Source organism: Trichechus manatus, unplaced genomic scaffold (assembly GCF_000243295.1).
Source record: "Trichechus manatus latirostris isolate Lorelei unplaced genomic scaffold, TriManLat1.0 scaffold00420, whole genome shotgun sequence".
NCBI classification, from domain to species: Eukaryota; Metazoa; Chordata; class Mammalia; order Sirenia; family Trichechidae; genus Trichechus; species Trichechus manatus.
The window spans coordinates 270,980-286,458 of NW_004444356.1; the positions used below are offsets into that span (position 1 = coordinate 270,980).

General features: G+C 60.1%; 2 protein-coding genes across 2 annotated transcripts; one reads left to right on the plus strand and one right to left on the minus strand.

Moving 5' to 3' along the window:
* Nucleotides 1–1,673: 1,673 nt before the first annotated feature.
* Nucleotides 1,674–3,176, plus strand: PAXX (PAXX non-homologous end joining factor). Its single transcript, XM_004391071.2, has 7 exons — nucleotides 1,674–1,798; nucleotides 1,878–1,938; nucleotides 2,260–2,309; nucleotides 2,387–2,577; nucleotides 2,673–2,741; nucleotides 2,907–2,991; nucleotides 3,114–3,176. The coding sequence occupies exons 1-7, from the start codon at nucleotides 1,674–1,676 to the stop codon at nucleotides 3,151–3,153; spliced, it is 621 nt and encodes a 206-aa protein (XP_004391128.1). The 3' UTR covers nucleotides 3,154–3,176.
* Nucleotides 3,177–4,353: 1,177 nt separating this feature from the next.
* On the minus strand, nucleotides 4,354–6,193 carry CLIC3 (chloride intracellular channel 3). The gene is made up of 6 exons (XM_004391061.2): nucleotides 6,158–6,193; nucleotides 5,289–5,398; nucleotides 5,084–5,209; nucleotides 4,846–4,952; nucleotides 4,598–4,773; nucleotides 4,354–4,512 (listed from the first exon to the last, which is right to left on the minus strand). Exons 1-6 carry the CDS (start codon nucleotides 6,191–6,193, stop codon nucleotides 4,354–4,356), a joined length of 714 nt encoding a protein of 237 aa, XP_004391118.1.
* Nucleotides 6,194–15,479: the final 9,286 nt, after the last annotated feature.

A 15,479-nucleotide genomic window follows, 5' to 3' on the forward strand; every position in this document is an offset into this window, starting at 1 on the left:
CTGCCCCCGTGGTCACCTGCGTCACTCCAGTCTCTGCCCCCGTGGTCACCTGCGTCACTCCAATCTCTGCCCCCGTGGTCACCTGCATCACTCCAGTCTTTGCCCCTGTGGTCGCATGGCCTCTGTGTAGCCTCCCCCTCTAACCTCCTCTTAGAAGGAGAGATGAGATTGCATTCAGGGCCCACTGGATAATCCAGGATCATCTCCTCATCTCAAGATCCTTATCTGAAATCACATTTTTCCATATAAAGTCACATTCACAGTTTCCAGGAATTAGGACTAAATATTTTTGGGAGCCATTATTTTCGCCGACCACGGTCTCAAAGTCATCAATCTGTGACTCCTTTGAACTGTGGTGTTGGCAAAGAATATTGAATATACCATGGACTGCCAAAAGAACGAACAAATCTGTCTTGGAAGAAGTACAGCCAGAATGCTCATTAGAAGCAAGGATGGCGAGACTTTGTCTCATGTACTTTGGACGAGTTATCAGGGGGGACCAGTCCCTGGAGAAGAACGTCGTGCTTGGTAAAGTGGAGGGTCAGCGGAAAAGAGGAAGATCCTCAATGAGATGGATTGACTGTGGCTGCAACAATGGGCTCAGGCATAACAGTGATTATGAGGCTGGCGCAGGACTGGGCAGTGTTTCATTCTGTTGTACATAGGGTCACTATGACTCAGACCTGACTCGAAGGCACCTAACAATGATAATAACAGTCTCAAACATTTTCCTGGGCCCTGGGCGCTGTGCCTGGAGAGACTCACGTGCTGGCGACCTCCCCTCCATTCATCTCCTGCCCTAATCCTCCCCTACACTGGAGCTTCGTGTACACAGGGGGGCCCCAGTTCACCCCATCAGACTTCCAAAAGCATCGCAGCATTCACGAGCCAAAAGTGAGCTCTCTTCGTCCTCTCCAAACCTGCTCCGCGCCTACCAAAGGCATTTCCACTCTCCCAAACACGGGGGGCATGCCACCTCCCTCCCTCCTCCTCTACCCTGGCCGCTGTCCAGCCTCCAACGGCACGGAAGAGGCTCTGGGTAAACGTGGAACGAACTAATGAATGAGTGAGTGAGTGCTGGAAGCTGTTCGCACCGGTTCTCATACACATCTGTATTTTGAGTCGTTACAGTTAAGGCTTTAAAGATGAAGTGAGACATATATGGGGAAGGGGTGGGTAAACTGGGCACGGAGACCAGCCTGGAACCGCGGGGACCCGCAAGGAGGGATGAAGCGGCTGGGCGGGGGCTGGAAAGCGCGCAGGAGGGGACAAGGCCGGAAGAAGCGCTGGAGCCGGAGCCCAGGACCCCACCGCGGAGCCCACCTCCTGCGAGAGCCTTCAGCCCCGGCGCACTCGTCTCCCGCCCGGCGCAGGCCCCGCCCCGTGCCCTAAGTCCCGCCCATCTGCAGCAGACCACGCCCCGGACCCAGAAATCCCCGCCCACATACAGACTCCGCCCCGCCAGCACTCTAAGCCCCGCCCCGCATATGCGCCTTGAGCCCCACAACCAGCCGTTGCCCCGTCCGACTCCGGAAGCCGCCCTCATTGCGCAGGCGCTATGAACTCCTCCCGCGCAGGCGCCCTAGCCCTTGTCCCTCCCGGCGCCCCCGCCCTTGTCCATCCCGGCGCCCCCCGCCCCACCCCATCCCAGTCCTTCCCCTGGCCAAGGTGTCATGGTCCCGCCGCCCCTGTCGCCGTCGCTGTCGCCGCCGCTGTGCACGCTGCCGGCGGGCCCCGGGCCCCCCCGCTTCGTGTGCTACTGCGAGGAGGACGGGGACCGCGGCAGCTTCAACCTCTAGTGCGTAACGGGGTCGCGGGAGGTCGGGGGTTCGGGCGGCTCTGGGGCCGGTCCCGCCTGACAGCCCCTCCTGCCCCAGTGTGACGGACGCCGCGGAGCTCTGGAGCACCTGCTTCTCGCCAGACAACCTGCCGGCCCTCGTGGGTAACGGGCGCGCCCGGGGGGGGGGGCCTGGGGACCGCAACACCCCAGACCTACGACCCGGCCCACGGGTGGGGCGGAACGGGGGCTGGGTTCCTCGGGAGGGGCAGGGCGTCCCCCTAGGGCTCTGGGGCTGCAGTCTTGACACTAGTCTGGGGTCCCAGGAGGCTCTGACACCCCAGGAAGATTGGGGTGTTCCCGATGGAGCTGGGCCAAGTCAGGTCTGAGCACTCCTTCAGGCGCTGGAGTCCCCAGAAGCTTCTGGGGTCCCAGGCAGCTTTGGGGTCCGGCAGTCCGTGACAAGCCCCTGTGCCCTGCAGAAGGCTCGTTTTGGCCTGAGTGCAGCTGAGGACATCACGCCCCGGTTCAGGTGAGCCCGCGAGCAGGGAATACGGCCGGGCAGGAGCAAGGGCGTCTGCCCCAGCACTCAGCATCCTCCTTTCCCAGGGCAGCCTGTGAGCGGCAAGGTGTGACCCTGACTCTGCAGGAGGACATCGCATCCCTGACGCTTTCCGGTGGGCCCTGGACCCTGACTTTTGACCTCTCAAAGGTGCCGGGCCCAGAGGCAGCCCCCAGGTTGCAGGCGCTAACACTGGGCCTGGCAGAGCGTGTGTGCAGGCTGGAGCGGCGGCTGGCAGGTGGGGTGGGAGGGTGGGACCCGCACCCTCACTAGGTCCCCTGTGCATGCCTCATTCCTGGCACCGAGCGGGCACCCCCTGGCTTTCTTCCTCAGCTGCCGAGGAGACAGCTGCCAGCCCCAAGAAGAGCCCCCCACGGCCGGGGCCTCAGCTCTTTCTACCAGGTAAGGTGCACACCCTTCAGCATTTGATCCAGGCTGGGGCCGTGTTCTTTCCTCTAGGACTCAGTTTCCCCAGAACAAGTCCACCCTGAGCCTCATGCTCCAGACATAGGACTGTCGCTGAGGGTGCTGCTGGGATCAGGAGCCCTCCATCCTGTTTTCCCACAGACCCCGATCCTCAGAGGGGTGGCCCTGGACCTGGGGTCAGGAGACGGTGCCCTGGGGAGTCCCTCATCAATCCGGGCTTCAAGAGGTACCTGCCCACCACGCCTCCGCCCTGCACCCGGGCCTGGACCCTCCGCCCTGTACCTGGGCCTGGCCTGGGCCAGCCCTGCACGCCCCCGCGTAATGGCACACTCTCTCTCCGATTCCCAGTAAGAAACCGGCCAGTGGTGTGGACTTTGACGATGCCTGAAGGTACAGCAAAAAGTGTGACCCGACCAGGAATCCACCTGGAGGGGAGGGGCAGTCCTCTGGAGACCCCCTTCCACCTCCCCACCCCCGTCACCGCCATTGCCGCTGTCCTCCTGCTGCCGGCCCACCAGGCTGTTCCTCAAGCTCCTTCCCTACCAAATAAACGGAGCCCTGTTGGCGCAGTGGTTAAAAGATTGGCTGCTAACCAAAAGGTCAGCAGTTCGAATCCACTACCTGCTTCTTGGAAACCCTACCGGGCAGTTCCGCTCTGTGCTTAGGGTCGCTATGAGCCGGAACCAACCCCACTGCAACAGGTTTGGGTTTTTTTTTTTTTCAGCCCTCGGGGGAGGTGTGGGGCCAGGCTCACTCCTTGGGGGCTGGCTTGGGGGCGGGGCCATAGGACATAAGCAGATTGCGTCATGGCGTCATGGCTCAAACTTGTGGCTGCTTGTGCTCCCGGGAGGAGGCTCCTGGTCACTAGGTCTTCGAGAGATCGAGCCTCGGCTCTTGCAGACCCTGCCCAGTTCTCCCCGCCCGTCCAGCCAGCGCAAGGCAGGCCCAGAGCTACCCAAGTGGGTGACACTACTCCCACCGCCACCCGGCACGCATCCTGCCCTGCACACCCCACGCCGACAGAACCCGCCCGGACGGCCACATACCATGCAAGGATGCATGCTGCAGGGCCTGGGCAGTTACCGGCTGGAACGGCTCCCACCGCGAGTCCGACAGAGGCGGCAGCCACCGGATGGGGCAATGTTGAGGAATGTGGGCCAGCCCGCGCCCATCTGGCCCGAGCCCCGGGGAGTCCAGGGCTGCGCCCTGGCTCCCCACCCTCCTCGGCCATCCTGCCGCCCTGCCCTGCCCTGGCCTGACTGGTTTGGGAAACCAATCCAGTTCCCACGATCCCTGTCGCCGGCCCGAGGCGACTACAGGAGGCTCCGAGCCCCAGCTTTTGCCCGGCGTGGGGAAAGGGCTGCGTCTCCCTCCCCCCACGCACTCGCTCTCCTGCCCCAGCCGTTCTGGGCCCGTCAGTTGGTGCTGAGATTCACACGGTGGGGCTTGGGGGTAGCAGTGATCATGGGCTCTGGGCCCTCGGTCGTGAGGACACGCACACTCGGGCCCGGGTGCCTTGATGGGGCTACGGACAAGTGGGCATGGGGGCGGCGGGCGGGGAGGCTGGCCCGTAGGGAGACGTGAGTGGCTAGCGGGGTCGCACGGCCGGTCGGTAGGCCGCCAGGATCTCCGCGCTGTGCGGACACGTGTACTTGAACTCCTTTTCTTGCAGCGCGCTGTCCAGGTAGCGGCGGACGCCGCGCAGTTCGCCGGGGATGGGCGCCTGACGGAAGTGCGCGCACACCGTCTGGGGAAGGGCAAGGGTTAGGCCCTCGCGCGCCCGCTCCCTGCTGCTCGCGCCCCGCGCCCTTTCACCCGCGCCCCGCGCTCACGTCCACGATGTGCAGCTTGGGCAGCAGCCCGCAGTCAGCCAGCGTGAGGCGGTCGCCATCCAGGAAGCGGCGGCGCGATTCGCGCAGCTGCGGCTCGAGCTCCAGCTCGTGCTCCCGGGGCGCGCGCAGATAGCCGTCCAGCCGGACCAGGGCACGCAACAGTTGCTGGTACAGGGCTAGGGGATTGGGGGCGGTGAGGACCCGGTCGCGGCACACCCTCCCGGCCGGCCTGCTCCTGCCCGGCTCACCGTCGTCCTGCGCGGGCACCGGGTTCTTGATGAACGCGGAGAACTTGTGGAAGACGTCGTTGCCGGCTGTACTGGACTCCGGGCAGCGGGGCGCCAGACTGGGGAAGCTGCGGGCGGGGCGGGTGGGGACGCTCCATCAGACCTCGTCAGGCACCCCCCTTGCGCCCCGCCAGCTTCGTCCTGGGTCGTCCTCCCGCCCGGGGTCCATCGCTGCCCCCCGCCAGCCCGGGGCCCTCACTCAGGCGGCCCCAGCGTCTCCTCCAGAAATTCCTCGATCTGCAACGTGTCCGTCTTGGCGTCGCCGTCGTAGAGCAAGATGGGCAGCTGCGAGCCCGGGGCGAAGTCCTTCAGCACGTCCGCGGACCTGCGGCACAGGAGGAGGGAGGGCGCTGGCCCAGTGGCGCGGAGGCCCGGGAAGGGTCGCGGACCGGGGGCGGGCTCACCTCCGAACATCCACGGTGGTGAGCGTGAAGGGCACGCCCTTGAGGAGCAGGATCATGAAAAGCCGCTGGCAGGAAGGGCAGTGCCCCACGCTCTCGCCGTCCTCGCTCGCCTGCATGGGCGGAGCAGGGGGTCAGGGCAGGAAGCAGCCCCAGGAATCCACCAATAGGCCGGGTGGGAGCAGTGCCAGGGCTGGCTGGTCGGACAGGACCGAGCCAAGAGGGCCCTTGAGTTGGAGAGGGTGCAGAGCTGCCAGGGTGGGGTGGGACCTCGGCCTCTCAAACTTTATCTTCAGAGCCTGGGCAGAGGCCAGGCCCCCCCCCCCCCCGGGGCTCCAGGCCTGGCGGCTGGCGGCAGGGTGGGGTGGGCTGGCGAACTGTTTTCTCAGTGATTCACGCAGTGGAGCCGGGCACCTCGGCTGGCACCACACTGACTCCCTGCACCCCCAAGGTGGGGAGGGGTGGAGGCTGGCACCACACTGACTCCCCACACCCCCAAGGCACAGACCCCAAGAATGGGCGCAGACCTGAGGCTGCTGGGCCCAACCCCTCCTCACCTCCTTACACTGACCCCAAGCTCCAGGGCCTCAGCCTGGCTGGCACCTCCCCACTAGGGGCCTTTTCCCCAGAGTGCTGGGCTGGGCCCAGAACCAGACTGCGAGTGGGGACACTCCCCCACTTTGGGGGTGACTCACTGGGGATCTTCTCCCCCAGGCTGCCCCCACTTTACTCATCCTCCAAAGGGCTGCCTGAGTCCCTGAGCCCACCGAGCAGGAGGGGCTCAGCCACTGTCTGGGAGACCCCCTCAGCCCGCTCCAGAGAGCTCAGCCTCCTCCCCGTGGCCCTGTCCCCCAGCCCGACCCGCCTGGCACCTTGACAAACAGCTGGAGCTTGCCGGTCTCGGCCATGGCAGACGGCTGAGGCTGTGAACACTGACACGGGGCACATGGCGCAGACCTGCGCTCTTTAAGGCTCTCTGACTGCCCCGCCCTCCCTGGAGCCGCCCCCGCCCCCACCAGATACTTAGGCGGGAGGTGAGGCTGCAGAGATTCGGAACCGGCTTCGCAGGAAGGTGTGTGCAGGAGGCTGAGCTCCAGGGTGTGACTGTGGGGGGGAAATTGGGTGTTCGGGGCTAACCCGAGATGGAGACCAGGCAGCTGGTGCAGGCTGAGTGCCCAGGGCTGGGGATCTGGTTCAGGGCAACCAGTGGAATGGGTTCTAGAACAGTGGACTGAAAGGTGGAGGAGGGGGGTGCCGCCAGTTGGAGGGGGCACAGCTCTGGATCAGGCGCCCCCCACCATGGACCCTAGCCCAGGATCTGCACCCAGGACCCTCTGCAAGAAGCACCTGCTGTCAATCAGGGCCCCAGCCCAGAAAGCCGAGTAGTCTGCTTACTGGGGGGAGAGGGGCAATGAATCGCCTAGCCTTAGTTCCCCTATCCGCACTATCTGCATTACAGGTGATGAGACCTCCTGGAAGGGACGCGCTCAGCAAGGCAGAGCTGGCCGGGCCAGGTCAGGTAGTGTCGCAGACAGGCCTGCGCTCCTGCTTAGGGCAGCGCCCCGTTCTCCAGCCCGCCAGTCTAGGAGATGAGCCTGGCTTTCAAGCCTGCGGTGGAGGCGCGCTCCACCCTGTCCTCCCACGCAGGCCTAGCGCGGGCTTTTCTTTCTCCACGAACCTTTTCAAAAGAAGCATCGGGAGGAGAGTTAGATCCTCAACTTGCTGAAGACCCTCAACAACCTGGGCTCACGCCCCGCGGTCCCCCACCCTGCCCTCCTCCTGGCGCCTGGGGGAAGGGGAGCAGCCCCAGGGTCCCCCGGAGGGGAGACGTCCTCCCGGCAGGGCGCCCGTGGAGGCTCGGCTGCCGCCCAGTGGCCGCAAGCTGCATAACCGGGAGCCCGCGCGTCCTGCTCTCCCGGCCAGCCGAGCTCCCCAGGCCCGCCCGCCCGCTCTGCCCGCTCTCCCGCCGCCTCCTCGCTAAGGGCCCTGGTCCCCGAGCCCTGGGCTCCTGTTGCCGGATCAAGTCTCCAGGGCCTTCCCGGCGGCTGTCCCACACCCCAAGTGCCCCCTCCTCTCCAGCACGCGGTCAGGGCTCCGGGGCACCGACCAGCGCGCGGGGCCTCGGGTGGCCGTGTAGTCGCGTCCTGCGCTCCAGCTACATCCCTGGAGCCTCAGTTTTCCCGTCCACCCCGACTCTGTGAAGATTCCGTGCGCCACCGTTTAAGCTGCGCCAACACTCTCAGTGCCACTGTTGGTGGCTCGTCCGTGTGGTTTCTGCTTCCCTCGCAGATGTCTGGGTCGTCTAGTGCTGCTGTAACGGAAATACCACCAGTGAAGGGCTTTAACAAAGAGAAGTTTATTTCCTCACAGTAGAGTAGGCTAAAAGTCCAAATTCAGGGCATGAGCTCCAGGAGAAGGCTTTCTGTCTCTGTCGGCTCTGGAGGAAGGTCCTCCTTGTCATCAGTCTTCCCGTGGTCTGGGAGCTTCTCTGCGCAGGAACCTCAGGTCCAAAGGACTTGCTCTGCTTCCGGCACTGCTTTCTTGGTGGTAGGAGGTTCCCATGTGTCTCTGCTCGCTTCTCTCTTTTATATCTCGAAAGAGATTGGCTTAAGACACTATCCAATCTTGTGTAACTCATCAGTATAACTGCCGCTAATCCATCTTATTACATCATGCTGATAGAGTTTACAACACACAAGGATATCACATCAGATTACAGAATGGCACACAATTATACAATACTGGGAATCATGACCCAGCCAAGCTGACAGATATTTTTGGGGGACACAGTTTAACCCATGACAGCAGACAAATAGCCAACCCTAGAAAAGCAGCCCGAAGACCTGCACACCTGTACCTGTTCACCATGTGTTCTGTGTGCGCGTACAGTTTTATGTATGTATAGATAATATACAGTATAGAACTTATATAGTTATATACATATACAGTTACATGGGTGTAATATATATAGTTATATGGATGAAATATATGTAGTTTCTTTTTAACCCTAAAGAGAAACCCCGTACACTTGAAGCAATAACTACCCCCAGCCCCTGGAGCCACGATTTTCCTTTCTTTCTATGCATTTGCCTAGTCTAGATATTGCGTATAAATGGGATCATACAGCATTTGTCCTTTGGCGTCTGATTTGTTTTCACTCAGCATCTAGGTCCCATTCATGTTGTGGCGTGAGTCAGCACTCCATTTCCCTTTATGATTGAGTAGTCCATTGTCTGCAGAGATGACACATTTTAATCAGTCTGCCTGTTGCTGGACAATTGGGTCGTTTCCCCTGTTGGCTGTTAGGAAGAACGCTGCAGGGAGCATTGGTGTGCACATATCTGAGACCCTGCTTTCAGTTCCTTTGGGTATATACCTAGGAGTGGAATTGCTGGGTCATACAGTGATTCTGTGTTTAGCTTTTTGAGGAACCACCAGACTGTAGAGCTGTCATTTTAAGATGGGGGTTAGATCCTGTTTAGGGCCCTGGCTCCGCGCTCTGTCAGGGAAGGGTCAGAGGGAGCAGAAAGATTCAGCTCTTCTGCTCCCCGACCTGCCCCTCCCGGGGCACAGGGTCCTGGAGCCGGGAGCAGGCTCAGCTTAGTGACCCCCTCTCCAAGGCATTTCAGGGTCATCCGGAGCAGGGCCTTGTCCCGGTGAAGAACAGATATGTGGGGCTGCAGACACCTTCTGCCTCCGTCTGGGGCCGGGACTGTGTGGCGGCTTTGCACTGACTGAGCCAGGGGGCTTCCCAATGTGGAGGCTGGCCAGCCTTTAGGGGCTGCAGCCAGTGCTCGGGGTCCAGTCAGGGTGGCCGGGCCGTGTGCTACTGGGGCACGGGTAGGGCCTGGAAGATGGGGGTGGGGTGCGGGGTGGTAGGGGTGAGCTGAGGGCTCATGCTTCGCCCACCTCCAGCTCCCAGGGACTTGGTATGTGAAGGCCATGGTGGCCGACAAGGACCTTCCTGCAGAAAAGAGGCCCAAGAAGGTGTCCCCCGTAATGATGACTGTCCTGGAGGGTAGGGACCTGGAGGCCTTGTTCACTTTCCTGAGAATCTCAGCTCCTCCCCCACTGGCTCAGAGGCTTCCTCTCTCCCACCCTACGCAGCCCCACCTGCTGCTCCTCTGCCCACGAAGCATTTGAATTCTTGCGCGTTGGTAAATAGACGTCTCAGGTTCGTCACCTAACTTTGAGGGAAGGAGTCCCAGGTGTGCTCCAATACTCGGGAGCAGGTGGCAATGAAATTGTGGGGACACCTGAGCAGAGGGTCACCTGGGCCAGGTGAACTGAGGACGGTGTAGGTGTGCTGCTTCCCGTTTCCCAGGACGCAGCATCAGTGCCACAGCGAGAGTTGTGATGGGGAGAACGGAGAGGGGGGGAACCCGGCAAATACAGCACCCTGAGTCTGGCCTCCTCCCCCGCCTCCCCACCCCACCCCCAGCCCCATCCATCCCCAGAGAGTACCCAGGGTGGCCTTCCGGCCTGGGTGTCCCTGCTCTGTCCAGACCCTAGAACGTGCTAACCTTCACCTCCCCAGGCTTGCTGCCCCAGGATGCAGTGACCTGACATCAGACCCCAGGTATGGCGGCTTCATCCGCAGCAAGGACTGGCTGATCACCCCGTCCCCTTGGGTGGTCCTAGCTGTTTACCTGGCAGGAACATGGGGGTTAGGGATTGGGGAGGGATGGAAGCATAGCCTCGGGTCAGGGACCGGTGTCCAGCTGCCCTGAGCTGAAATGGCCAAGCTCCAACCTCTGGCACCCTCTGCCCTGACCCACCTCATGTCTCCATGAGTGGATGGGGACACTTCCCCCAGGAGGTGGCTCTCTCCCAGTAACTGGAGTCCATGGTGGTGGGGAATAGCAAGAGCTCCGGCTCCTGCCAAGCTAGGGGTTCTGGGGGCCTGGCCCTCTGTACAGTGAGGGCAGCCTAGAATCCGGAATGTTCTAGGTTCTTTCTTAAGAGCTCCGAATGTTTTCTCTAGGGATGAAGACACTGAAGACCAATTTCCTCTCTGCCCTCAGATGGGAGCAGAAAGCCGACGCAGCTCCAGGAGCTGCCTGAAGGACCATCACACCCTTTACTTTGAAGGTGGCTGCTGCAAGAAAACCTTCTGCACGGCAAAGCTCAGGGGTGAGGGGCTTCCGGCCATCCCCTCCATCTCTGTCCCAGGGAGCTGGGGCCCAGCACCAGCCACGCACTGGTTCCAGGGAAGGTGGTCCTGCACTGGCCTCTGCCCTCAGCACGGTGGGCCTGGGACTCCCTGTCTGAGCTCCCTGCAGGGGTACCTGGGTGGGGGACACCACGGGTGGGGCAGGACTATGGGGGGACAGGTCATGGAGGGGACTCCCATTGCTGCTGCAGCTACAATGCACATCCCCGGGGGTCTCTGGGACTGGGGCTGGGGTCAGTGTGAGACGGGGTGAGCTCTGCTGCTAGACCTTCGTGAAGGAGGGACCCCAGTCCCAGTGCATGTTAGCTCCCACGGTGCTTGGGATGAGGCCCCCAGACCAGGGCCAGGATCCTGAGTGTGGCTTTGGGGGCCACGCAAACCCCCAGAGGAGCCGCTCTGTGGCTGGGGTCTTGCCCCCATAGCCCCATCCTCGGGCGTGCTCTGCTGGCTGTGATCGCTGGCTCATCACGATCTGTCCCACCCAGAGCTCTGGGCTTCCGTTCAGGAGGGGTTCTCCTCTACAGAACTGCCGCTGTGCTGGAGGCGGCATCTCCCCACGTCTGCCCCTCGGAGGCTTCTCGTCGTTGTTGTTAGGTGCCATCAAGTCGGTTCCGACTCATAGCGACCCTATGCGCCACAGAACAAAACACTGCCTGGTCCCGCGCCATGCTCATAATCATTGTTACGCTTGAGCCCATTGTTGCAGTCACTGTGTCCATCCATCCCGTTGAGGGTCTTCCTCTCCTTCGCTGACCCTCTACTTTACCAAGCACCATGTCCTTCTCCAGGGACTGATCCCTCCTGCGTTGGAGGCTTCTCAGTGACCCGCAAATCCAGTCTCCTTCTCATCTCACTTTGAGGCAGGAACCCAGACGTGAATGTGGGAGCACTGAACGGATGTGAGAAATTCACAAACAGCAAAGGATTCACGCGGGAGAGCTTCACCCCAGCCTGGATGGGTAAAGGGGGCTCTGCTGTGTTCCCATGTCCCCACATCCCCATATCCCTGTGTCCCCGCACGCTCATATCCCCACGTTTCTGGGGAGGAAGCGTTGTTGAATGACTGTGTTATACACGGGGCTGAGTCTGCTCATGGGCAGCTCTGACCTGGGGGCGGCCAGGGGGCCAGCCCCTGCCTTGTCCGTTGTTCCTTCACGTATGTTTTCTTTGCCCCCAAGAGAGCTGCACTCCCGAAAAGGGGGTAGGGTGAGTGGGCACTTCTGGAGGATGTTGGGAATGACCAGGAATCTCTGGGGTTCAGAAGCCATGTGCTCTTACGTCCCCACTTGCCCCACGCCAGCAGGAGAGGCCCCACCTGGGCCGGGCAGGGGCCATTGCTGCCCTTTTTGTCACCTCGGGCCTCTGGTCATGACCCTGATCGTAATGCCTGGGACACTCAGGATCTTTTTACCTAATCCAACCAGCCACCCTGTGTCCTTGCTCGTGGTGCCAGGCTCCTTCTTGGAGCCCTGCTCCCCAGACCTGTGACCACACCGACCTCTGTGAGTGCCTCTTGGTGTTGGAGCAAGGACGGTCTCCCCTCAGTTTACCCCTGTCCCCCACACCCAGATACACAAGTAAAGGATAGTCAGTGACTGCCTGTCTCAGGATCCAGGGCTGCAGAGACAAAATACCACCCATCAATGGCCTTAAAGAACCGAAACTTAGGGTCTCCCACCTCTGGAGGCCGGAGTCCATGGCAGGTTGTTGGCCGGGTTGATTCCTTCGAGGCTTTGGGGGAGGAAGAGCTCCAGGCCCCTCCCAGCTCTGGGTCTGCTGGCGTTCCTTGGCTTGTAGCTGTATCCCCCACAGCATCTTCCCCTTGTGACTGTCTCCGTGTCTGCTCCCCTCTTTTAGACGACACCCCTCAGAAGGGGTTAGAATTGGGACCCACCCTGCTCCGGTAAAACCCCGTTAACTGAAAACATCTGCAAAGAAAAGCCTCATTTCCCCAAACAAGGTATGGGGTGAGGACTTTGGGGGACATAATTCAACCCATGACAGCTGCCCAGTCTTTGGAGGGGCAGGGTAGGAATGGTATAGACCAAGTCTCCCTCTAGGCCCCCGTTTCTCCCAAAAGGACAGCCATTGAGGGGACCTCTCTGAGTCTGGCACCTGCCCTGCCCCCTGCATCCCGAGTGGCCGGCTGATGTCTCTCCTTCTTCCTGACCCTGCAACCTGTCCCCCCATACCCCGAGTGGCCTCTCTGACATCCCCCCTTCTTTCCCAACCCTGTGTCCTGTCCCTCTGCACCCTGAGATGCCCCTCTGATGTTTCCCTGTCTTTTCCAGCCCTGCCCCCATATCCCAGCACCCCCCATATCCCAGCACCCGCCATATCCCAGCACCCCGAGAAGCCCTGCTGCCATCTCCCTGCACCCTTTGTTCCTGATCATGCACCCTGCCCACCTACACCCTGAGTGGCCCACTGATATCCCCCCTTATTTCCCAACCCTGCACAGCAGCACCCCCAGTCAGCACCTCCAGAGAGCCCTGCCTGGACTGCCCCCCTCCTGCCCCGCCCTCTGCCCCCTCCCCATCAGGCTGCTTTCTGCTGACTCCAAAGAGTTTCAGCAAATGCTCTGGGCTTGTCTGTGAAGGGGCCGCGGTGCTGGCTCCCTTGGCAATCTGCTGGGGGTGCACTGGGGAGAGGGGGACCACAGTGGCTCAACATCTGACTCACTTGCCTAGCCGCTCGCTGCCTCCAACAGGTCAGCACACCTTGGGACAGAGTGAGGCCTGGGCTGGGGCTGTGACCTGCGGGTTTGTGAGGCCATGGGTGAGGGGCAGGGAGGAGGAGTTGGCGTCAGGGTGCAGATGGGGGTTGGACCCCAGCTGGGTTCCTGCCCCAAATGGAAACCCACGGTCCTCGCTTGGTCCCAACCCCCAGCCTCCCCAGGTGGGCCCATGTGCTGGACCCATGCTGGATCCTGGGTTGCAGGGTGGGGTAGCCCCTGTGGAGACCTGGAGGGCCTGGTGTCCTGGGAGGTGGCCACAGGGGAGACCAGACAGGCAAGCCCAACAGCGTGGGCTTCTTGGAAGATGCTCGAACGCGAGGGAACTGGTTTTTCTTGGCAGGGCGTTTACCGTAGGGCTGAATGACTCTGCCCACCTCATATTCCTCTCTCACCTGGGCGTAGTTACAAATAAGCAGCGACCAGGGCACGGTCGTGAAGTAAAGCCGGACAGCCAGGTAACAAGTGTGATCCAGGCAGACGCAGGCCTTGGTGTCTACGAGAGAAGTGGGGGAGCAGCCCCTCATCTTATAGAAGGCGGGACAAGGACTGGTGTGTCTTTCCCTCACTCCACACACCAAATACATTGCTGAAGTGTTAGAGACCCTCATGTAGAAACACAAAAACATCGGTATAAATATTTAACTGGTTTTGGAGTGGAAAAGAATCTTTGAAGCATTAAAGTCATTGCCATCAACTCGATTCTGACTTACAGCATCCCCGTGTGTTACAGAGTAAAACTGAGCTTTGTAGGGGTTTCTGGGCTGTAATCTTTGTGGAAGCAGATCAGCACGCCTTTCGTCCTCGGCGTTGCTGAGTGGGACCTAACCACCAGTCTCTAGGTTAATAGTCAGGCACAAACCATTTGCGCCACAATGGGAATCAATCCCAGTTGAAAAGGTCAAGATTTGACTGCATGAGAATTTAAAACAGAGAGCCTTTTCACGATGGATACCGAAGACAAACGACAGATTGGAAATCGACCAGTGGCCCCGGAGGATAGCCCGCGGTGGATGTTGGCAGCTCTCCCAGCATCGCTGCCTGGTCTTCACTGTGAGCGCTCACATCCCGCTCACCTTGTGCTGCCTCCCTGGCTGCCTTCCTTCCTGGTGGGCTATCAGTCCAGCTGCCCTGGCCCCTCTGGCAATGGGCGGTCCGAGGATGGGAGCCAGGCAGCCGCCCTCCGGCCCCTGGAGTTTAAGCCATGAGCTGAGAGACAGGAGCTGTGCGTTGGCAGCACTGTCCCCTAGTCCCTGCCCCCTCGCTCCCTGGAGCTGTGCAGATGGGTCTTCTTGGTGTTTCCTGTCCAGCTTCCCCTCCCCTCCTTACGTCACCCAGTCCCAGACCCATCAGTTCTCGATTTGCTTGAGTCAGAGCTGATTTCCGTGGCTTTTAACCACAGACCCCTCATCTACATCCAAATATCCCAACTATTTGAGAAGAGCTGTTACAAATAAGCCAGGGGAAGTCTTAATCCCCAACCAAAACGCGTGCTGAGGCAAGGAACAGAAAACCAAGAAGTCATAGAGATGTACAGGACAGCCACAGTGTGTACATATTTATAAATGTTGTATTTTAATTGTTGTAAAAATATGTAACACCACATTTTCCAGTTTGACATTTTTCAGGTGTACAGTTTAGTGACGTCAGTTACATTAATCATGCTGCGCAGCCCCCAGCTATAGTGGTTGGCTGATCTCCCATCACCATAAAGATGCTCACGGCTTCCTCCCACCCCTGGTAACCACTAATAAAGTTGGGTCTCTGTGATGGTTAAGATCGTGTGTCAACTTGGCTGGGCCATGATTCTCAGCGTTTTAAATGTAATCACTCCCATGACTGAATATACTGTGAGTAGCCAATCAGATGAAAGGGAGTCTCCTTGGAGGTGTGGCCTGCATCTGAATATAAGCAGACGTTCTGGCTTTTTGCTCTCTCTGGATCCTGCGGCTGCCTTCTGTCGTCTCATCTCCGGTTCTTGGGACTTGAGCTGTCAACTCATCTGCCAAACCTGAGATTTGTCGATCTGCACAGCCTGTGGGTGGGAACCCTGCTCTCCGACCTGCCGATCTTGGGCTTGCCAGCTTCTGCGGCTGCGTGACTTGGGAGAGGCCTCTACCCTGATCTACAGACTTGGGACATTCTAGCCTCTACAATCGTGTGAACTGTTTCCTTGATATAAATCTCTCTCTATATATATATTTATGCACTGTACTGGTTTTGCTTCGCTAGAGAACCCAGCCTAAGACCGTCTCTATCCATGTGCCTGTTATTGTTATTTCATATA

Coding starts and splice junctions, on each gene's coding strand:
- PAXX (XM_004391071.2), top strand. CDS start 1,674: ATGGTCCCGCCGCCCCTGTCGCCGTCGCTGTCGCCGCCGCTGTGCACG. Junction 2,742..2,906: donor GCCTCAGCTCTTTCTACCAG/GTAAGGTGCACA, acceptor GTTTTCCCACAG/ACCCCGATCCTCAGAGGGGT. Junction 2,992..3,113: donor ATCAATCCGGGCTTCAAGAG/GTACCTGCCCAC, acceptor TCCGATTCCCAG/TAAGAAACCGGCCAGTGGTG.
- CLIC3 (XM_004391061.2), bottom strand. CDS start 6,193: ATGGCCGAGACCGGCAAGCTCCAGCTGTTTGTCAAG. Junction 5,399..6,157: donor AGCTCCAGCTGTTTGTCAAG/GTGCCAGGCGGG, acceptor CCGCCCATGCAG/GCGAGCGAGGACGGCGAGAG. Junction 4,774..4,845: donor GGTGCCCGCGCAGGACGACG/GTGAGCCGGGCA, acceptor CCAATCCCCTAG/CCCTGTACCAGCAACTGTTG.